The sequence below is a fragment of the Chrysemys picta genome, chromosome 8 (genome assembly GCF_011386835.1).
Source record: "Chrysemys picta bellii isolate R12L10 chromosome 8, ASM1138683v2, whole genome shotgun sequence".
In the NCBI taxonomy this organism is placed as follows: domain Eukaryota; kingdom Metazoa; phylum Chordata; order Testudines; family Emydidae; genus Chrysemys; species Chrysemys picta.
The window spans coordinates 110,090,058-110,111,633 of NC_088798.1; the positions used below are offsets into that span (position 1 = coordinate 110,090,058).

General features: G+C 64.3%; 2 protein-coding genes across 2 annotated transcripts; both read left to right on the top strand.

Annotated features, from left to right (window-relative positions):
* Positions 1 to 305: 305 nt before the first annotated feature.
* On the top strand, positions 306 to 12,404 carry DDX41 (DEAD-box helicase 41). Its single transcript, XM_065555209.1, has 17 exons — positions 306 to 470; positions 556 to 654; positions 1,326 to 1,485; positions 1,584 to 1,658; positions 2,051 to 2,111; positions 4,293 to 4,429; positions 4,675 to 4,747; positions 4,961 to 5,114; positions 5,238 to 5,374; positions 5,724 to 5,886; positions 6,415 to 6,546; positions 6,734 to 6,805; positions 7,098 to 7,194; positions 8,847 to 8,996; positions 10,083 to 10,154; positions 10,602 to 10,712; positions 11,092 to 12,404. The coding sequence occupies exons 1-17, from the start codon at positions 447 to 449 to the stop codon at positions 11,226 to 11,228; spliced, it is 1,854 nt and encodes a 617-aa protein (XP_065411281.1). The 5' UTR covers positions 306 to 446; the 3' UTR covers positions 11,229 to 12,404.
* On the top strand, positions 11,955 to 19,192 carry DOK3 (docking protein 3). Its single transcript, XM_008174283.4, has 5 exons — positions 11,955 to 12,088; positions 15,211 to 15,504; positions 16,101 to 16,194; positions 16,825 to 16,997; positions 17,181 to 19,192. The coding sequence occupies exons 1-5, from the start codon at positions 12,032 to 12,034 to the stop codon at positions 18,033 to 18,035; spliced, it is 1,473 nt and encodes a 490-aa protein (XP_008172505.3). The 5' UTR covers positions 11,955 to 12,031; the 3' UTR covers positions 18,036 to 19,192.
* The last annotated feature ends 2,384 nt before the right edge of the window (positions 19,193 to 21,576 follow it).

Below are 21,576 nucleotides of genomic sequence, written 5' to 3' on the forward strand. Positions count from 1 at the left end.
GGGTGGAGGACAGAGATCGGGGTCTGGGGGCAGGGTGGGGGTCGGAAACTGGGGGGGCGGAGATCAGGGGGAGGGGTCTGGGGGAAGCTGGGGGCGGGGGGGGGCGGAGATCGGGGTCTGGGGGCAGGGTGGGGGTCGGAAACTGGGGGGGCGGAGATCAGGGGGCGGGGTCTGGGGGCAGGGTGGGGGTCGGAGGGGTAGCTGGTGGGGGGGCGGAGATCGGGGGCGGGGAAGCTGGGGGCGGGGGAGTGGGACACGTGGTGCAGACCCTCCGTAAGCGCGTCGCTAAGTTTGTCCTTCGGCGCAGCCCGTCGTGCGCGTTGCCCCTCACGTGGTACGGCTGCGGGGTGTGGCTTAACGACAGGTCCCGCCCAGGCCCGGCTCCTGCGCTCGTTGGCTGCGCGCGTTTCGCCCGGCGCGGGGCGGAGACTCCGCGGGGACCGAACATGGAGGGCGGAAGCGAGCGGAAGGTGCGAGCCCGACCCCCCCCCAGCCCCGCTCCCAGCCGGGGGGGCCGCGGCCCGGCCCGTGACGTCACCTTGTGTCTCCCCGCAGAGGCCGCGCGAGGAGGCGGCGGAGGCGTCGGGCCCGTCCGGGGAGGAGGATGAGGGTTACGCGCCCTACGTGCCGGTCAAGCAGCGCAAGCAGGAGATGGTGACGGGGGGGCCCGGCCGGGGGGCGGGAACCCTGGGGGGGGGCTGGTGTGGGGGGGGGCCGGGAGCTCTGGCTGGGGGAGGGGGGTGAGGTCAGGGCTGGCGTGCGGGCAGAGGCCCGGGCGGGGGTCGGGAACCCTGGGGGAGGGGCGTACCGGGGGGCTGGTGCGGGGGGGGGGGGGGCGGGAGCTTTGGCTGGGGGGGGGGTGAGGTCAGGGCTGGCGTGCGGGGAGAGGCCCGGGCGGGGGTCGGGAACCATGGGGGAGGCCGTACCGGGGGGCTGGGGGAGGGGGGGGAGGTCAGGGCTGGTGCCGGATGGGGGGCCGGGAGCCCTGGCTGGAGCTGGGAGGGGCTGGTTCACCCCCCCAGTTGCTGGGGTGCCCCTGGCCCCAGCCTCGCTCTGCCCCCGGGCCTGGGCCCTGTGGTGCTGCCCATGAGAGGTGGGGCTGGTGGGTTCAGTTCCACGCCCCGCAGCAGAGCCCCTGTGGCCCTGGGCAAGTCACGGGGGCTGCAGTGGGGATGGCATCGTGGTCCCCCAGGGCAGATTGCAGGGGGCCATGTGGGTGGATAAAGGGGGGTCCGACGTTCCTCTCCTCAGTGGCAAGGGCACGACGGGGCAGGTGAAATCGGTCTCCTGTAACGGGGCCCTTGCGGCTGCTGTGTGCCCCGTAGCTGCAGAAGCTGCTACAGATGCGCAGGAAGGGGGTGCTGGAGGAGGAGCAGAGGGACAGCAGCAGTGAGCACAGGGGGGATGAAGATGATATTCCTCTGGGCCCCCAGTCCAACATCAGCCTCCTGGACCAGCACCAGCACCTTAAAGAGAAGGCGGAAGGTAGGGCTGGCATGAGGAGGAGGGGTCCCTGAGGGGTGGCTTGTGGCTGGGGAGTAATCTGTGGGCAGCACGTAACTCCCCTTCTCGACTCTCCACAGCGCGCAAGGAGTCGGCCAAGGAGAAGCAGTTGAAGGAGGAGGAAAAGATCCTGGAGAGCGTGGCAGAGGGTCGAGGTGGGTCGTGCTGGGATTGAGGGCTGGGGGGGGGGAAGTGACGGTGGCTGTGAGGCGACATTCGCTCTCCTTCCCTGCCTGTCGCTGACGAAGTGACAGAGGGAAAAGGTGACGGTGCTCGTGCTGACTGGTGCAGGGCTTCACAGTCCCCGTCTCTCCCTAGCTCCTGCTGCTCTCCCCGGAGAGAGCAAGTCATGCTGTTCGCTGTTACTGAGCCCCACATGCACGGAGAGGGACACTTCCCTGCCACTTCACTCCTGTTCTGGCTCCCCCAAACATCCTTTGTGCTGACTGCCTCACTGCTAAACCTCTTGGCAAAGCCACGGGCCCAGCTGACCTGGGCCTAGCTCCCAAGAGCTGGCACTGATCCTCCCGTCTCTGTTTTTGTGCAGCTTTGATGTCTGTGAAGGAGATGGCAAAGGGCATCACCTACGACGATCCGATTAAAACCAGGTGCGCTCCATGGGGATACATTGGCTGTCGGATGGCATCAGCTCTGTGCGAGCTGAAGGAAACTCGAGGCAGTGTGAACTAGTGGCTTGAGTACTAGACGGGGGATTGGGAGCCTTGGTTTTATTTTTGGCACTGGCAGCTGGGTGCTTGGACAAGCTATTTCCTCTGTCCCTCACTTTCCCCATCTGTAACATTTGGGTGGTGACCCTGATTTCTTCTGTAGCAGGCTGTGAGGTCCATGCTGTAGCAGAGCTAGGTATTCTTGTCACTTACTGCACTGCAGGCCACACTGGGGGTCCTTCCGCTCGACTCTGCGCTGGTTAGGCCTCAGCTGCAGGATTGTGTCCAGTTCTGGGCACCACATTTCAAGACAGATGTGGAGAAATTGGAGAGGGTCCAGAGAAGAGCAACAAGAATGATTAAAGGTCTTGAGAACATGACCTATGAAGGAAGGCTGAAAGAATTGGGTTTGTTTAGTTTGGAAAAGAGAAGACTGAGAGGGGACATGATAGCAGTTTTCAGGTATCTAAAAGGGTGTCATAAGGAGGAGGGAGAGAACTTGTTCATCTTAGCCTCTAAGGATAGAACCAGAAGCAATGGGTTTAAACTGCAGCAAGGGAGCTCTAGGTTGGACAGTAGGAAAAAGTTCCTAACTGTCAGGGTGGTTAAACATTGGAATAAATTGCCTAGGGAAGTTGTGGAATCTCCATCTCTGGAGATATTTAAGAGTAGGTTAGATAAATGTCTATCAGGGATGGTCTAGACAGTATTTAGTCCTGCCATGCGGGCAGGGGACTGGACTTGATGACCTCTCGAGGTCCCTTCCAGTCCTAGAATCTATGAATCTATGAATAGTGGTAGCAAATGCTCCTGCAAACTGCTAGCCTTGGGCTAAGTGCTGAGCCTTGGGGGGAGCCCCAGTGCAGGGAGCAGGAGCTGAATCTCCCCACATACCCGCGCCATGGAACCTGCCTTCTGCGCTGGAGCCAGCTTTAGCGGTTCTCCCTGGGCCTTAGCTGCGGCCGTGCAGATGCGTGGCCATGGAATTGCCTCCGAATTCACTTTTGCTGCATACTTGTGCTCCACGCTGACCGATCATTTCAAAATGGCTAGAGCGTGCGATTCCAGAGCAAATCTCAAAAGTGTGACTGATGCGGTGCTGCCTGCTTGAATCTGCAGAGAGCCTGGAAGAGTAGCTCAGGGAGTTCTGACCTGCCCCAGTCAGTTCATTCAGGGTCCCATGGACTCCACAGTTCTTTGGCTGTGGAGCCTGGCATTTTCCCAAGATGCCCTGGGATTCACCCTTCTGCTGTAGCCAGGTGCCCAGCACGGTGTGGTACTGTTTACTGTGTGTATTGTGGTAACACACAGGGGGCCTCGGTTGTGGCTCAGGGCCCCATTGTGCTAGGCTCTGCCCACACACACGTGTTGTGTTTGTCGGGCCTTGCTTGCAGCTGATCCTTGCTCCGCAGCCACCCTCAGCTGTGCGCACTGTCCCACGGTCGGAGCAGCAGGCCTGGGGACTCCGGGAGTGAGAGCTGGAGCCTGCTCTCCAGCTGGGGAATTGGGAAGGCAGACACATGTGCTGGTGAGATAAGCCGCTGAGGGCTACAGCTCCTTCCCTGGCCTGTGGGGGGGACCAGGCCCCGCCGGGGGTATAACAGAAGCACGGCCCTGGGAAATACTCCTCAATAACTCGTATCCCAGTGGGTGCGTTAACCTGAGCACCTCGCTGGGAGCGAAGGATATTCCAGCCTTGGCCATGGAATTAGGGTTGATGTGCAGAGTGGAGCAGTTGCTCCCATTGTGCCCCAGTGCACACAGGAGCCGAGCCACAGCACACCGGAGCGCCAGGCAGTGCCTGGCCATTCTGCTCGGGGGCTGACAGTTCAGTTGCTCTGCTCTGGAAGTGGGCCGTGTGGGTGGATGCTGAGGGATGTAGGCTTGGGGTTGTGTCCTCCCTTCGTGGGTGGCCCCAGCTTTTGCATTAGTGCCATTGGAGCCTGGAATTCTGAGGGGCTCGGGCCTCTGTCTGGGGATCAGCGGGTACGCAGCTGGGCCGGTCCACCTGCTGCCTGCCCAAGCAAAGCGGCGTTCAGCTCTGGGTGCGCCCACGAGTGCAGCTCAGTCAGTTTGGTTTTCCCGTTCCTTGCTGACCCTTCTCCCCCGCCCTCTCCTCAGCTGGAAGGCGCCGCATTACATCCTGGGCATGTCGGAGGCACGGCACGACCGCGTGCGCAGAAAGTACCACGTCCTGGTGGAGGGCGAGGGCATCCCCCCACCCATCAAGAGCTTCAAGGAAATGAAGTTCCCGGCAGGTGACTTGGGGCAGGGAGAAGTTGTCAGGGGGAGGCACCTTGGTGTGTAGTGCCTGGTGGTCACAGATCCAATTGAGGGGACCCAGCCAGGCCCCCCAAGCTGCTGGTCTGGAGGCAAGGCCTGGGGGGTGCCACTGACTAAACAAATGCTATTGGCAACTGGGTGGAGGGGAGGTGGGTCACAGCCCCACATCCGGCCACTTTTGTGCTGCTAACGCCCCCCTCCCCCCACGTTCTGTTCACAGCTATCCTGAGGGGCCTGAAGAAAAAGGGAATCCAGCAGCCGACCCCCATCCAGATCCAGGGCATCCCCACCATGTGAGTGCTGCCTTTCCCAGCTCTGGGAGCGCTGCCTGCTCCATGGCCAGCGGGGTGAGCTGGACGCCCTGCCCCAGTGAGGCACCATCTGCCGCCTCCCTGGGCAGGGCAGGGCTGGGCACGGCCCTGCCTGGGAACGCGCAGGGGCCGGCACAGGGCTCCTCGCTGCGTTGGAGTCTCTTCCCGCTGACCCGCTCCCCGTGTCTCCTGCAGCCTGTCCGGCAGGGACATGATCGGCATCGCATTCACTGGCTCAGGGAAAACCCTGGTGTTCACGCTCCCCGTCATCATGTTCTGCCTGGAGCAGGAGAAACGGCTGCCATTCTCCAAGAGAGAGGGACCCTATGGACTCATCATCTGCCCCTCTGTAAGTGTGCTTGGCTTACGCGGGCGGGTCTGAGCCGGGGGCTTGCTGGGGTGGTGTCAGATCTGGGCACCAGCCAAGAGAGGCGAGCGCAGTGAGGGATAATGGACTCTTTTCTCTCTGCAGAGGGAGCTGGCCAGGCAGACCCACGGCATCCTTGAGTACTACTGCCGCCTGCTGCATGAGGACAGCCTGCCCCTGCTGCGCTGTGCCCTCTGCATCGGGGGCATGTCCGTCAAGGAGCAGATGGAGACTATCAAACAGTAAGTCCTGCTCCGGGCGGACCTGCGGGCAATACCCTTCCCTCCCTGTGTGGGCGCCCCCGGGAGGAGTGCACGCAGCAGCCTGTCTCACTGGGCGCTGCATCTCTCAGGCCTGCTTGGGAGCCGGGTTCTGAGCCTGCAGCCTCGGGACCCTGCAGGAGGGGATCAGTCTGAGGCGAAGGTGAGAAGGCTGGGGTGGGGGCTGGGCACGGTGGCCACCAGCAGCATGCGGCTGGGGCATGCGGTGTGGTGTGCTGGGTCCCTGGCGAGATGGGCTGCTCGCGGGGCCCTTCCTCCCCTGCAGCCAGATTGTGCAGAAGCCCTGACGCCTGCCCGCCCTGCCCTGCAGCGGTGTGCACATGATGGTGGCTACCCCGGGCCGCCTCATGGACCTGCTGCAGAAGAAGATGGTGAGCCTGGACATCTGTCGCTACCTGGCCCTGGATGAGGCCGACAGGATGATCGACATGGGCTTTGAAGGAGACATCCGCACCATCTTCTCTTACTTCAAGGTAGCTGGCGGGTAGCGGAGGTGTGGGTGCAGGGCAGCCTTTGCCCTGAAGGGTTTAATACCCTTGTTCCCAGTCCCTGGCCTGGCCCACTCAGGAGCCCGGAGGTGTGTGTTGCCAGCACAGCTCTCCACCTGCCCGGGGAACGCTGCGCCCAGCTCCTGGCCGGGGCCTCGCTGGTTGGTGTGGAGTGCCAGGGTCCTGGCTGGCAGGACTAATGGTTTCCTTGTCAGGTCCCGGCTGCCTCCTGCAGCTTCTCACTGTGGGTAACGGCTTTGGCCTCCCAGCCCTTGACACTGTATTTCTGCCCTGTCTCACGCCGGCTGTCCCATGTCACGCCGGCTGTCAGGGCTCTGGTCGCACCATGTACTGCCCCAGCCCTGCTGGCACAAAGCTGTTCTCCAAGGGCCCCTGTGTAGGGAGTCCGGGGTGTCTGCCAGCACCCACTGGCTGTTGCCGAGCTCAACTTTCCCCATTCATGTATTGGCTGAATGGCCGTGCTAACCTCCCTACCCTTGGCTCTCGGTCTAGGGCCAGAGGCAGACCCTTCTCTTCAGTGCCACCATGCCCAAGAAGATCCAGAACTTTGCCAAGAGTGCCCTGGTGAAGCCCATCACCATCAATGTGGGGCGAGCTGGAGCTGCCAGCCTGGATGTCATACAGGTGAGTTCCCAAATGCCCTGTGCTGGACCCCAGCATGGCTGGGTCCCGCTGGCCCTGCCAGAATCCACGGTCTGCCAAAGGGGTTTGCTCTGAGCCCTGCGACCTGTGCCTCCCAGACAGTCCCGGCTCTGTGCGTATTCTCCCAGCTCCCTCCCCTCTCTGACCGGAGCCCTCTGCTTGTGTTCAGGAAGTGGAGTATGTGAAGGAGGAAGCCAAGATGGTGTACCTGCTAGAGTGCCTGCAGAAGACCCCGCCGCCCGTGAGTACCGCACACCGGCTGCCCCAGGGGCTGTAGCTGCTCCTGCTGGTGGAAGGCAGCCCTGATGCAGGCCAGCTCTTCCTGGCCCTGTGGCTCGCCACGGAGCGGGGAGGGGAGCAAACGAGATCGTGCCCAGGCGCTTCAGGATCCACAGCACTCCTTGCTGTGCCCAGGCTCTCAGCTGCAAACCTTGTGGCCAGCGGCTCCGCTGTCAGGGCGCTGGTCGGTTCTGTGCAGCGCGGGGGGCGAGGGTCCGATGGGGGTCTCCGTGCTGACGCTGGCCCTGTGGCAGGTGCTGATCTTTGCGGAGAAGAAGGCTGACGTGGACGCGATCCACGAGTACCTGCTGCTCAAGGGCGTGGAAGCGGTGGCCATTCACGGAGGGAAAGGTCAGTGAGAGCTGCTGGAGAGCAGTGCTGCCCCCATGTCCCCCGGGCGGCCAGCCCCTGCGTGCACTGCTTCAGGGATCCCAGCCTGAGCATAGGGTGAAACATCCAATCTGACTGAGGCTATTTGATGCCAGTCAGGTGCATTCCCCAGGGGATTGGTAGCCAGGGCCGTGAAGCGCCCCTGCAGGGGCTGGAAAAGCCGTGGCTGGTGTCACCGAGAAGGATGCCTGGGGACTGGATCCCCGCGGAAATGCTCCCCCAGAGCGGGCTGCTCCACAGCCTGGCTGACAAAGGCATCCCCAGAGAAAGTTAGATCAGGCCTTGCCAGGAGAGGTCATTTCCCAGCTGGGAGGGTCATAGAGCTTTTACCAGGGGAGCTGATGGACTCACCATTTCTTGGAGTCTGGAAGGTGAGATTAGATGGCTTAAAAAGTTAGGCTTGAATCCAGCTTCTGGGGGAAATCCCCCAGCCTGCATGCCTGGGGTGTTGGGCTGGATGGTCACCGCGGTCCCTTCTGGCCATGGACTCTGAGTTGCCCTGTCGTCCCGTTCTCTCCCCCTCCCCCCCCCCGGCTCCCCCAATGGCCCATGGAGGAGGTGAGTTGCACGCATGGCCCTCAGCGTGCTCAGAACCCTGCCCCTCTGCATTAAGATAATGACTATTCCAGTCTCAGGCTTCAGGGCATCAGTTGGTCACCTGTGGGGGTCAGGCAGGAGATTTTTCTGTTGGTGCACGATTGCCTAGATGTATTCTGGGGTTTTCTCACCTTCCTCTGGGGTGCCAGGGATCAGCCACAGCTGGAGACAGGGCACCTCCCAGGTGGACCAGTGCTCCGAGGTGGTGTCTGTATGCCAGACTGGTGGGTCTTGCTGCCATGCTCTGGGTTTGGGCTCGAAGGAATTTCTCTCTAGGTCAGATTGGCTGGGTACTAAGGGCTTCTTGGCTGGGAGCATGCCATGGAATCCGGCTGACTGCCCCGAGGGAGCGGGAGGCAGCTGCAGGCGGGTCCTGGCAAGGCAGGGGTAGGAAGGCAAAGCATCAGGCACCTGGCAGCAGAAATGGTGCAGCGCAGAGTGTGAAAGGGCAGGGGTGGGATCCCTTTCAAAGCTAGCAGTTCTGGCTCTCAGCAGACTCAAGCAGGTAGCGCTGCACCAGCTCGGCCTCTGTTCACATTCCCCAGCCGGGTTCCACAGCCCTGCGGGTAGAAACGTAATGGCTTTGAACGAAAGCAGGGGCTGTGGGGCCCTGAGATGGCGTCTGAGGAATGTCTGTAGGGCAGTGCTGGGAAGGGACTAGACAGCCCAGTTCCCAGGCCTCTGCTGTGAATCTGGCCCTAGCTCCCTAATGTGACGAGCTGTTCTGGGCTCAGCTCCATCTGCCCTGGGCCATGGCCAGGCAGGTTGCCACACCGGGTGTAGGGCCGAGGAGATGAGTGAGCCTTCCCTGGACTGGCTACTCCCTCGGGCCCCCATGGGACCCTGCCGCGGTGGCTGACCCACGTGGCCCTCTGCGTCCGGTGTGTGGGGGGAGGGGTCTGACTAGTACTTGGTGCATCGCTCTGTCCACGCCCCGGTGTGAGGTGGGTTTGGGGGCGGGGCCCTTAGCTGGCAGAGCTGGGCCTGTGCTAACCCTCTGGGCTGGGCCCTTGCAGACCAGGAGGAGCGGACGAAGGCCATCGAGGCCTTCCGGGACGGGAAGAAGGACGTCCTGGTTGCCACCGACGTAGCCTCCAAGGGCTTGGATTTCCCAGCCATCCAGCACGTCATCAACTACGACATGCCGGAGGAGATCGAGAACTACGGTAGGGCAGAGGGCTCAAGGGCGGGGGAGGGGGGTGAGCCAGGCAGAGGTGTTACCTGCACAAAATTCTGTTATTTGCATGTTCTAGGGCACACACTTTTACTCAGTTCCTAGGGCTCTGGGCTCTGCCCCGCCGTGGGCTCCGGGCAAACACCCTTTCCCTGCAGGCTCAGGGCTTAATCTTTTTCTGGTTTACAGGGTCTTTTACCAGTGAAAGAGCCTCACACAGTAATATCCTACTTAACCTCTATTTATTAACAATCACCAAAGCAGACGGCACACGCTACACACACAGTGCTCACCACGCCTAATAAGAGAGAGGAACTTTTCTTGGAGGCCGATCAGGATCAGGCCCATCTGGGGGATTCCAGTTTCTGCACGGTGTCATTGGCAGAGTGTTGAGGTCTGGCAGCTCCGATCGTGGGGCTGGGTCCTGGGGTTGGTTCCCAAAACCTTCCTTTTGGACCCCAGTTTACATAGTGAAACTTGAGTCCTGCTTAGCTGTACTTTAACCAATCCTAACATTGTAACAAAATTCTCTAACCAACCCTACCCCACCACCTTCATGAATTTACACCTAGCAAAATTAATTACGCAACAGCCAGAAACAATCGAAGAACCAGACAGCTCATACAGACAAACCATAGGGAAGTGGGACCATAATGATAAACAATCAAGAAACGAGGATTTCCCAACCACAAGTGTTGAAGAGGTTCCTGGGCAGGCGGGACGCATCAGGCGGAGTTGTCTGTATCTGGGGGTGGTGGCTGGGCACTAGGAGGCCAGGATCTCCTCCTGGACAGCCGGATATGACCTGGTTTTAACGCAATGTGGGGAGGGGACTTCCTCTTCTTAGCTCATGCCTGCTGCTTTTTTGAGCCTGGCTACGGACGAAGGCCTGATCCTTACGGAGGGGGAGCCAGGCAGATTGCTTTGCCCACACTGACGGCTCGGTTCAGGGGTGGGGGGACGGGTCCTTGGGCTGGCCTCCTTGTGGTGGGGAGTTCCCCAGTCTGGGTGCCCAGCTGGATTCCTGCCTGGCTCTCTGCGCTCAGTGGCCTGGGCCTGACTCTGTTTCTCCCCATAGTTCACCGAATTGGACGTACGGGCCGCTCGGGGAACACTGGCATCGCCACCACCTTCATCAACAAGGCCTGTGGTGAGGGGCGCACGGGAGCGGGGCTGTCGCTGCCCTTTGGGTTTGCAGCAGTTGGGCTGAGCTGGGCCAGGAGTGTCTCTGCCATGAGCGCTTGCCCCCGGGCTGGGCTCAGCGCTTAGAGGGGAGACCTCAAGGAACACTCACGTGCTGCAGGGAGTGGGCCGGGGCTCACTAGGGGGCGCTCCCTAGCGCAGGCAGGGCTGGCCCCATGTGGCCCAAGGAGCAGGCCGGGTGACTCAGGGCTGCCCCGATGCCTGCGTGCTAGGGGGTGCTGTGCTGCCCTGCGGGGTTGCAGCTCGGCTGGTTCTGTTTTTCCCCCCCCCCCCCCGCCCGCCTCAGCTGGAGTGAACCAAAATTGCCCTCTGTCCTGCTGTGATACCCAGATCCCATGGGCCCTTGTGGGGTGGGCAAAGCCGGGCTCCGTTCTCACGTTCCTCTCTGCCCCAGATGAGTCCGTGCTCATGGACTTGAAGGCGCTGCTGTTGGAGGCCAAGCAGAAGGTGCCTCCGGTCCTGCAGGTGCTGCACTGCGGGGACGAGACCATGCTGGATATTGGAGGTGAGGGGGTCGGCAGCTCCCAGAAGCCCGAGGGGGCGGGGGGCCCCGGAGCACTGCTGCCTGTGTGGTGGTGCAGACACAGCGGGGGCAGGGCACTCTGGAGCCCTGCACTGCCCGGCTGGCAGGCCGCTCCTTGGGCAAAGCCCCCAGAGCTGGCACCTCCAGCCCCTGGCGCTCGCCTTGGTTGGAGCGCTAGCCTGGAACTCAAGAGGTCAGTTCCCTGCTCTGCCGCGTGCGGTCTGGGGCTCAGCTCCCCACGTGATGGGCTGGCCCTGCTTCTGGGGGGCTGGGCTGGGGCTGCTTCCCCCTGTGCCGAGGGATGTGCACACTGTCCCCCCTCCCCGGCAAGCTGCCTCTGACCCCACTCCCTCCATTGCAGACGAGAGGGGCTGTGCCTTCTGTGGGGGCCTGGGCCACCGTATCACCGACTGCCCCAAGCTGGAAGCCATGCAGACCAAGCAAGTCAGCAACATCGGCCGCAAGGACTACCTGGCACACAGCTCCATGGACTTCTAGCGCAGGCTCCTGGGCTGCCCTACTGCCTGTGGTGTGCGCTCGCTGGGCCAGGCAGGAGAGTTCCCTGGAGCCCAGCAGCCTTGGCAGCTGGCCCCACTTCTTCCCAAGAGCATGTGGGGCCGGGGCTGTCTGCAGGCAGTGCCATGCCCCTTCCCTCTGGGCTCAGACGTGTCGTAAGGTGCCCTGTGTTGTGTGGGCCAGGGGCCGGTGCTGCTTGGCCAGGCCCCGCGGTTCCTGCTCGGAGAGGAAGTACCGGAGCTATGTTGCAATGGCCCATTACATCAGCCAGTGTCACCATGCAGACATGGGGCGAGCTGGGGCCCCAGCCTCTCGCAGGCCCTGGAAAGCCCCATGGCACAGGAAAGCCATGGCCAGAGGCAAACCCCGGCCCTTGTCACGCGGGGCTGGGCCCAGTGACACCTGCCGAAGGCCTGGGGCTCTGAGGGGCGGTTGTGCTGGCCTCACTCGAGTTGCTCGGGGCTGGAAGGGCAGCCTGGCGCTCTGGCCGACCCTCTGCTGCGGGCCGTGTCCCGTGCCGTCGCTGGCTGCGGAGGAGCTGGGCAGCCAGAACCCAGCAGTCCCCTGCAGGCTGCTGCTGCCTCTGCCATGCTCGTTCGGCCCCGCTGGTCTCCCTGGGGGCCGTTGCTCCCCTGCGCTGCCTGCCCCTCACCCCACGCACCACAAAGGGGAAGTTAGCGAGAAAGGAAGTCTCCCCGTGCACTCACTCCACTGCAGCAGCCACCGCTCCCCATTACCGGCACTGCTGCCCTCCGCATATACCCCTGCCAGGCCGGGCTGGGCCCATGGAGACCCCCGTGAAGGCCGGGATCCTCTATGTCCAGTACTTCAAATTTGGAAAGGTAAAGGGGGGAGGGGCTGAGAGTGCTGGGCACAGGAGTGCCTGGGGGGGGGGGGGGGGGGCAGACCAAGCCCAGCAAAGTGGAGCGGAGCGGCCCCTGGTCACTGCCCCAGGACTGGCCGTGTTGTGTCTGATCTCAACCCCTGCTGACCCCAGGGCACAAACTCCAGGCTGCGGGGGGCTCGCCCGGGCATCGTCCTCTCCCCTCCCCTCCCCCCCCCCCCCCCCCCCCCGTTACTGAGCCATGCCTGCCCCAGCTCTAAACTGCGTCATGTGCTTAACTCTCACTGAAATGTTAATAAACACTTAAACCAAAACCCAGAGCTTTGGGGGGAGGGTGTTTGAAGAGGGAGTTCGCCTTGCTGTGTGCTGGGGGAGTGGGGCACTATCGGGGGAGCGGGGTCGTGGCCCCTGCCTCTGCCAACAGACCTGGGTGTTGTGATTGCTGCAGGGAACTATGGGAGAGAACAAAGGGGTCACCTAGCCCTCTGCCCCTTTGCGCTGTCTCTCAGGAGGGGCTGGCTGGGGCAGGTGCGTTCTGCCTCGGGCCGGTTTCAGGCTGGATCCCCGCAAGTCTCATTCTCCACTGAGCAGCTGCAGGGTCCCACCTGGGCAGCTTCACTGATGTGCCTTGGCCCTGCTGGGGAGTAAGAGCAGGCCTTGGGGGGGGCCCAGTGGCTACCAAGGGGGCCTGTGGGCACAGCTTCCTCCAGGCCACGTTCCAGGCTTTGGGAGCCGGGAGTCCTCTACTATCTCGGCTGTGTGGCAGGATGGCCATGTGCTCGGCTGCCTGGGCCCATGCGGTGTTGGCCTCGGCCTCTCCGGGCTGGGGCTGTGGAATGCGCAGGGTGCTCCCTGGTTGCCAGGGAAGGCAGGTCCAAGGAATGCGCCTGCCCCATGGAGCAGCGTGGGGAGGTTTGGGACGGTCCATTCCTGGGTCGTCATCCCAGCCCGTAGGGAACCTGCCTCTGGCTTTACCCTGGCCGGGGCGCAGGAAGGCTGCACTGCGTGCCCCAGCCTGGCCCTTCAGCTCTGAGCTCCCTGGGCCCAGCCATAACACCAGGCAGGGCCCTGACCGCAGCTTTGGTTGTGCCCCGGTCTGTGCTGCTGATGGGCCCCTCAGTGTGCCCAGTGGGGTGCCCCATATGCACGAGCTGAACAAAGAGGGAAACGCCCCCCCTTTGGGAAGGGGGGGTGGACCCTGTGTGCACATGGAGACCGCTTCCATGAGCATAGGCACCCATGGGTGGGGGGGCTTAGCCCCTCCTCCCCAAGTGTAGGGTTTGAATGATTAACTAAAAGCCACACTGCTTTGGGAACAGCTCATTTTATTACAATGAGCAACACAGCTTGGCCGGGGACAGATTTCTTCCTTGGGGGGCTGTAGTGCATTTCCCCCCCCCCTTGAAAGCACTCTGCTCCCCTGCTGGGGCAGGTATTTGGGGCTGGTGGGTGCTGCGAGCCAGGCTCACCTGCCTTCCATCCGTTAGTCTCTGCTGGGCCAGGCCCGCTGATCCCGCTGCCGCCACACTGTTCTGCCCTGCGCCCCTGGGGGCCCCCCCCCCCCCCGCGGTGCTCTGGCAGGCCAGGTGCTGGCTGGTGCAGACCCTCCCCTGGGAGGATGTGGGTGCTGCTGGCTCAGGGCCTGGGCTCATGCAGCAGATGTGGGGCTGCTATCGAGAAAACAAATGGCTCAAAATGGCTTAATTTGCATCTAGCTCTGGGCTAAAACCAGCCCCAGCGGCCCAGGCCAGGCCAGGGCCAAGGCCTAGCTGTGGAGAGGGCAGCCAGTGGGTACAGCAGGGAGCCAGCAGCAGGACTCGGGGCCTAGCCCGCCCCGGCGGTGGCTCGCTGCATGGCCCCCCGGAAGCCAAGTGAAGGTGCTGAGGGCGGCTGCGCTGGCCAGCCATAGTGGGAGGCTTGGAAGCCCCGTGGAATTGCCTCGCCCGTATCCAGCCCCTTGGGGCTCCTGACACTGAGGCTCCAGGTACCTGCCCCAGGAGCTGATGCTCCAAACGCAGGGTAAGATCAGGGTCTGTGGAGTGGGCCGTCCTGTGCCTAGGGCCCAGCAGGCCCTCCCCCAAGCCTTGTCTCCTGCTGGGAAAATCCGTCTGAAACCCACTAGAGACAAGTGCAGAGTGCTTCCCTTCGGAAGGTCAATCAAATGCCCAGCTCCCAACTGGGGAGTGTGACTAGTGGTAATACACGGGAAAGGGGCTGGCCCAGCGTGGGCCATAAATGGACAGTGATGCAGCTGTGAGAAAGGCGACCCAGTCCGGGTGTATTAACAGACAGGAGCTGACTCCCACGCAGCTGGAGTGCTGGGTCCGGGGGGGGGCCACAGCTGGAGTGCTGGGTCCGGGGGGCGCAGCTGGAGTGCTGGGTCCGGGGGGGGGCCGCAGCTGGAGTGCTGGGTCCGGCTGGGGGGGGGGGCGCAGCTGGAGTGCTGGGTCCGGCTGGGGGGGGGGGGGGCGCAGCTGGAGTGCTGGGTCCGGCTGGGGGGGCCGCAGCTGGAGTGCTGGGTCCGGCTGGGGGTCGGGGGGGCCGCAGCTGGAGTGCTGGGTCCGGCTGGCGGGGGGGCCGCACTTCAGGGAAGATCGGGACAAATGACCAGAGGCAGCAGAGCAACAAACATGATCAGAGGTTTAGAAAATCTGCCCTGTGAGGAAGGGTTAAAAACGGGTGTGTTTTGTCTGGAGAAAAGCCACCGAGGGGGCACCTGATACCGGCCTCCCCGTCTGGGGAGGGCTTTTCTAAAGGGTGCTGTCCCCAGCAATGGGCTTCAGCCTGGGGTTAGATAGCAGGAGAAACCCCCTGACTCTCCGGGCGGTTCGGCGCTGGGCCAGGGGGCCGGGCAAGGCTGCGGAGTTCCCATCGTGGGAGGGTTTTAAGACCATTTTGGACAAACCCGTCGGGGGGCAGGTTGACTTGGTCCTGCCCCTGTGCCCGGGGCTGGACTTGCGGCCCTCTGGCAGTCCCCGCCAGCCCCTCCTCCCCGCTCTGCTCTCTGCTGCCTCCCGCTGGCTGCCCCGTGGGCACAGGAGCCATGGGCATTGTTTGGGGTTGAATAGGGCTGCGCTGAGCCCCTGGGGTGAGTCCTGCCCTATCTGCCCCCCACCCCAGAAGCTCTGGAGGAAGGTGCGGGCCCAGCTCTTTGCCACCGGCCCCTGGGGCGTTGCCCGGCTGGAGACATGCGATGCGCGGGACAACGGCTCTGGGCCAGAGAAGACGTCCCTGCGGAAGTGTGAGCGCCGGGTCATCCGGCTCGCAGACTGCGTCTCTGTGGGGCCGGCTGACGCCCCCAGCTGCCCCAAGGACACGGCTGCCTTCTACCTGAACACCATCGACAAGAGCCACGTGCTGGCAGCCGAGCAGCGGGACGAGTGGATAGCACAGCTCTGCCAGCTGGCCTTCCAGGTACTGCCCCCGCCAGCACTGGGGACCCCTCTGAGCACATGGGCCCCAGCCACGGGCTGACCCACCTGGGCTCCCTGGGCAGCGCCAGGAGACGCGGGGCAGGGGGGGTCTGATGCAGTGAGGCTGCCATAAACCAAAACAACACTCCTGTGCTGGCATGACTCCATCTGCCATGGCACCCCCCAGCTGCCACATGGCCTCGCCCACCCGGCCCCCTCCCCCCGGGTGCTGGCACGGCCCCACCCCTTCCTCCTAGGTGCTGGGACACCCCGCCCACTCCCCCTGGGTGCTGGCACAGCTCTGCCCACCCCGCTTCCCCCCCCCAGGTGCTGGCACGGCCCCGCCCACTCCCCCAGGTGCTGGCATGGCTCCACCTGTCCTACCCCGGGTGCTGGCACGGCCCCGCTCCCTCCAGGTGCTGGGACACCCCGCCCACCCCACCCCCTCCCCTCGGGCACTGACATGGCCTCTGCCCCAAGGGCTCTGAGTTGGCTGCACCCTATTGCTCACATGTGGGTCCCAGGAGGGTGCAGCCCCTGCGGCTGGGGAGGGGCAGGTGCCCGGGGGGCTGCAGCTGCTCCACTCTCTGCTTTCAGTGCACTAATGAGCCAGCGCCGGGCAGCACCAGGGACCCCCCCGGGCCCGATCTCCATGTGGAGGAAAACACCCTCTACGCATCCTGGCAGGACCGTATGTACAGCCGGGCATCGCGTGGGGCAGGCACAGGGACCCCAGCAGAGGGGAGGGGACCAGAGACTCTCCCCCCCCCCCCCCCCGTCGACTGGAGGGAGGCTGTGATTGGGGGCCTCGGAATGGAGCGAGGGTGGGGCTTCCTGCAGGGGGTGCTCAGGGAGAGCGGAGTGGCTGGAGATGGGGCTTGGGGCCAGGCAGTGACTCGGGCGGGCGGGATGGGGGACGTAGTGGGGCCGGGCAGTGACTCTGGCGCGGGGATGCAGTGGGCCTTGGCAGTGACTCTGGGGGGCGAGGGGAATGCAGTGGGGCCAGACAGTGACAGGTGGGCACAGGGGACACAGTGGGGCCGGGCAGTGACTTGGGTGGGCCGAAGGGGGGACGCAGTGGGGCCGGGTAGCGACTCAGGAGGGAGGATGCAGTGGGGCCGGGCAGCGACTCGGGCGAGCGTGGGGAGGAACGCAGTGGGAACCGGGTAGCGACTCAGGCGGGCAGGAGGGGGGATGCAGTGGGGCCGGGCAGCGACTCGGGCGGGAGGGGGGATGCAGTGGGGCCGGGCAGCGACTCGGGCGGGAGGGGGGATGCAGAGGGGCCGGGCAGCGACTCTCGTGTGGGTTCGTTTCCCTGCAGTGAATGAGTTCCTGGTGCTGGTGAACAGGACGGACGCCTCAGACAGGTGTGGCCTGAGTGGGCACTACCTGCTGGCCGCCTTGCCCAAGGGGCTCGTGCTGAAAACCCGCCAGTCCCGCCAGACCCTCCTCACCTGGCCCTACCCCTTCCTGCGCAAATTCGGCTACGATAAGGTACTGGTCTGCCTCCCGCAGGGGCCGCAGGAGCACTGGGGTACGCCCAGCCCTGCCCTCTGCCTGCCCTTGCCCGGGCGGCTCCTGCTCCAAGCCTGCTGGGCCCCTTGGGAAGACCTGAGCTCTCCGGGCTGGCGTCCGTGGCCCAGCGCCCCAGGTAACGCTGCTGTCTGCTCCCTGCAGGCCCTGTTCTCCTTCGAGGCCGGCCGCCGCTGCGACTCCGGCGAGGGCATCTTCACCTGGGCCACCAGCCGGGCGGCTGAGCTGTGCAACCTCGTCTCCGCAGCCATCGCCCACCAGAGCAGCAACTTCCTGAACAGGAACAGCACCCAAGCACCGGAGCCTCTGAGCTCCAGGCAGGGAACGGAGCCCAGGCTCTGGAGCTCCCAGAGCCTGGAGGAAGCGCTGCCCACCTGGGCCCTAGAGGGTGCAGGGAGGCCGCTCCTCCCTGCGGGGCTCTGTCCAGACAGCGGACAGGCCCTGCCCTGCACCCTGGAGCTGGGAGGCCGTGCGGGGACAGGAGCTGAGCCCCCCATCGTCTATGCTTCCATCCACAGAGGCCTGCAGCCCCCGCTCAAGCCCTGGGGCGAGGCCAAGGTGGAGCAGGGAGTGGCCAGGGCGTCCCGGGGTCAAGGGCTCCCAGTTTCGGAGCATCTCTACGAGAACCTCTGCGCCCTGGGGCGCTCCTGCTCCATGGAGGAGGGGCCCTCATGCCTGGGCTCCAGGGGCTCCCCGGAAGGGAGCAGCACTGACCTGGCCCCCATCTACGACAACAGCTGCATGGTGTCCAAGCGCTGGAGCAGCCCCCTGGCTCCCAGCACGGGGTCCAGCCCCTCCCTGGAGGCCCAGTACAAGCGGCTGCTGGACCAGGACGGGCCGGAGCGAGGCGAAGAGGAGGAGGGGGAGGAGGATGCCCTCGTCAGCTCCCTCCCCAGGGCCAGAGCTAACAGTGGCTTCAGGAAGTTAGTCACTCTCCTCAGCCGAGAGGTAGCCCCCAAGGTGCCTGGCAAAAGCTCCAGTGTCCTGGACAGGGCCTAGCCCCCCATGCTGGGCAGCTCCAGGCACAGGCTGGCGGTGAGGGGGGCATGCAGCTCCCCCCACACTGAGATTCACCCTAGCACACGGCCGTGTCAGCCAAGGGCAGCCCCTAGCTCTCCCCTGACCCAGGAGCGAAAGCCGGCCCAGGACTCCTGGGTTCCTCAGGCAGGTGCCGGGGTGAGGCCGTCATTCCAGCAGGATGGTGGCTGCTCCCAAGCCTGGCACAGGCTGGCTCTGCCCTTGGCACCTGGGCCCCTCCACAGGGGCAGGGACAGATTCTGTACAGACCTGAACTTCCCCTACGAGTGGGGGTGGGAGGGACTGAGCCAGCGTGGCCTCATGCCAGGGCTGGGGTGCCTGGCACTGTTGGATGAACGGGCTGTGCCTGTGATGGGAAGGGTAACCCCTGCACATGGCACAGACACCCCAGACATGCTCAAAGGGCAGGGGAAGGGCTGAGCGTGGCTGGGAGCAACGCTGACTGCTGTGGGTCGGGGAGGCGGCCTGGGCTCCCTCTTCTAATCGCTGTCCCTGCGGCAGGGCCCAGCGCAGGATGTTCTGAGCGCCTCGCCCCCCACCCCCCTGGCATATGGTCTCTGGGCACACACCCCTCCCCCGCTCTGTGTGCAGGGCACAAGCTGGGCAATGGATGGAGTGGTCGGACTCCACCCCGCTGCCCTCCAGGCGAGCTGTGAGCGGCCAGGCGGTGCTGCCGCTATCGCGGCAGGGGAGAGCAGCCAGACTGGGTCAGCCCGAGGCCCGTCCAGCCCAGTGTCCTGTCTGCTGCCAGCGGCCAGTGCCAGGTGCCCCAGAGGGAGGGAACAGAACAGGGCAAGTGCGAGTGATCCGTCCCCTGGCATCCAGCCCCGGCTGCTGGTCGGCAGAGGCTTAGGGACACCTGGAGCGTGGGTTTGCATCCCTGCCCAGCCTGGCTAATAGCCACTGATGGACCTGTCCTCCAGGAACTGATCTAGTTCTTTTTTGAACCCTGTTATAGTCTTGGCCTTCACAACCTCCTCTGGCAAAGAATCCCACAGACTGACTGTGCGTTGGGTGAAGAAATACTTCCTTTTGTTTGTCTTAAACCTGCTGCCTGTTAATTTCCTTGGGTGACCCCTGGTTCTTGTGTTTCGAGAAGTAAATAACACTTCCTTATTCACTTTCTCCACACCAGTCATGATTTTATAGACCTCTATCATATCCCCCCTTAGTCGTCTCTTTTCCAAGCTGAAAAGGCCCAGTCTTCTTAACCTCTCCTATGGAAGCTGTTCCAGATCCCAGGGGCGGTGTCCCCGAGGCCCGGGCTCCGGGCTCTGGGGCTGCTCACAATGAAGTTCAGACAGGACCTGCTAGTAGAGCGCCACCCCCAGGGCACACGTTCACTAAGGCAAGACGCCTCCTGGGTTTCAGCACCTCCTGGTCTGACTCAAAGCGTTCAGCCCCCTGTTCCCACGGAGAGCTCCCCGCAGCAAGTCCCTCTGGATGGGCCACCTGGGGAAGCCTCACGCAGTGGTGGATTAGCCAATGGGGCAGGAGCCCTGTCTTATTGGGGGCCTCTGGAAAAATGGGAGCCCCTGCACCCTGACCCCCTCTGCCCACCCGGGGCAAGCCCCTGTGCCCCGACCCCACTCCCCGGCAGGAGCACGGAGGAGAGGTGGGGGGATTGTAGGGAGGGGCCCCCACTTGTTCTGACCCAGGGTCCCACAAACCCCTAATCTGCCTCTGCTTATGTCCCCCCCCCCCAAAGGGCCCTGCTCCCACCCCTGCAGCCAGCCGTGACTCCCAGCCAGCGTGTGGCACAGCGTCGGACAGACCATGTGAGCGCAGGAAGATTCAGCAAAGTCCAAACCGCCCCCCACCCCCACCCCCCGCCGTGTCCCACCCAGGAGACGGAGCAGCCTCCAGCGGCTCAGCCTCAGTCACCCGCTGCCCTGCCTCTGTCCCGGCCCAGCCGGGCCCCTGGCCTCCACCTCTCGCTTGGGTCTCCAGCTCCTCTGGCTGGCTCCCTGCAGAGGATGGGCCCGGCCTTCAGTTGCCAGGATACAGTGTCGGCCATTGTCTGGGCCCTGGCGGCATCACACCTGCCCTCTGGGGTCTCTGCAACGATCACACACCCTTGTCCCACCACCGAGATACTTGTGCGACACAGAGGGGAAACTGAGGCACGTGCTGTGTTCATACAAAACATGAAGAAAACTTCCCCTTTGTCACAGGAGGGCACTGCTGGGGGCCAGGGTAGGGTGGGACGGAGCCTGCCTTGTGCTGCACAGGACCCCACCACGTGGGTCCCACCTGCTGGTGGCTTCCCGCCCCAGCCACTGTGGAGCCAGCAGGGCTCATGCTGGGGTGCGGCAGCTCCCCGCCTGGTGGGTTTCCCTCAGCCCAGGAGGCAGCAGTGCAGTGCTGGGCATCTCCGCAGCTGGGCATCGTGAGCGCGAGCCATCTCCAGCTAACTCCGAGCGGGCGGGGGCTGCTCCCTGAAGCCTGCCAGCAGCCCCTGCCCACATGAACCCAGGGCCGGCTCCCGTCCCTCCCCTCCGGGCTCCGAGCCGGGCCCACCCCTTGCGGCACCTGGAGCCCAGCTGCTTGGGGCCCTTGTGCTCAGCAGAAGGAGTTCGGAGGTGGGAGGGGGTTGCTGGGGGCCGGCTGGAGTCCCTGCAGGAGGGTGGGCCGCTGCTTGTCAGGGACTCGGCAGGCCTGGCAGGGAGGCGAAGGGGCAGAGATGCAGCGACGCTTTGCCTGAAGTACAGGGATGGTGGGAGCAGCCACCCTGCAGACAGCTCCCGCTCAGGGGACCTGCGCCCTGTGCCGTGAGCACGCAGGAGCCATGGGGGCGCGCAGGGCTCGGGCCCAGCTCTGGGCTACAGAGCCGCCAGCCGCTGGCAGGACTCACAGTCAGGCTGAGCCCAGCCGGGTGGGTGCCCTGCCCCCGGGAGCTGCGCTGGGCCACGCCGCTGTGGGGGGCAGGCAGCACCTAGCGCTCTGCCAGGGCACTGCTGGCAGTGTCAGGCTCGCTGGGGGCTCCCCTGTCTGCTGCGTGCAGGGGGCTCGCTGGGGGCTCCCCTGTCTGCTGCGTGCAGGGGGCTCGCTGGGGGCTCCCCTGTCTGCTGCGTGCAGGGGGCTCGCTGGGGCTCCCCTGTCTGCTGCGTGCAGGGGGCTCGCTGGGGGCTCCCCTGTCTGCTGCGTGCAGGGGGCTCGCTGGGGGCTCCCCTGTCTGCTGCGTGCAGGGGGCTCGCTGGGGGCTCCCCTGTCTGCTGCGTGCAGGGGGCTCGCTGGGGGCTCCCCTGTCTGCTGCGTGCAGGGGGCTCGCTGGGGGCTCCCCTGTCTGCTGCGTGGAGGGGGCTCGCTGGGGGTCCCCCTGTCTGCTGCGTGCAGGGGGCTCGCTGGGGGCTCCCCTGTCTGCTGCGTGCAGGGGGCTTGCTGGGGGCTCCCCTGTCTGCTGCGTGGAGGGGGCTTGCTGGGGGCTCCCCTGTCTGCTGCGTGCAGGGGGCTTGCTGGGGGCTCCCCTGTCTGCTGCGTGCAGGGGGCTTGCTGGGGGCTC

Excerpts from the sequence above, each read along its gene's own strand:
- DDX41 (XM_065555209.1), top strand. The coding sequence starts at position 447 with ATGGAGGGCGGAAGCGAGCGGAAG. Across the intron at positions 6,547-6,733 it reads CCAGCCTGGATGTCATACAG|GAAGTGGAGTATGTGAAGGA; the intron begins GTGAGTTCCCAA and ends GCTTGTGTTCAG. Across the intron at positions 10,713-11,091 it reads GACCATGCTGGATATTGGAG|ACGAGAGGGGCTGTGCCTTC; the intron begins GTGAGGGGGTCG and ends CCTCCATTGCAG.
- DOK3 (XM_008174283.4), top strand. The coding sequence starts at position 12,032 with ATGGAGACCCCCGTGAAGGCCGGGATCCTCTATGTCCAGTACTTCAAA. Across the intron at positions 12,089-15,210 it reads AGTACTTCAAATTTGGAAAG|AAGCTCTGGAGGAAGGTGCG; the intron begins GTAAAGGGGGGA and ends CCCCCACCCCAG. Across the intron at positions 15,505-16,100 it reads TCTGCCAGCTGGCCTTCCAG|TGCACTAATGAGCCAGCGCC; the intron begins GTACTGCCCCCG and ends CTCTGCTTTCAG.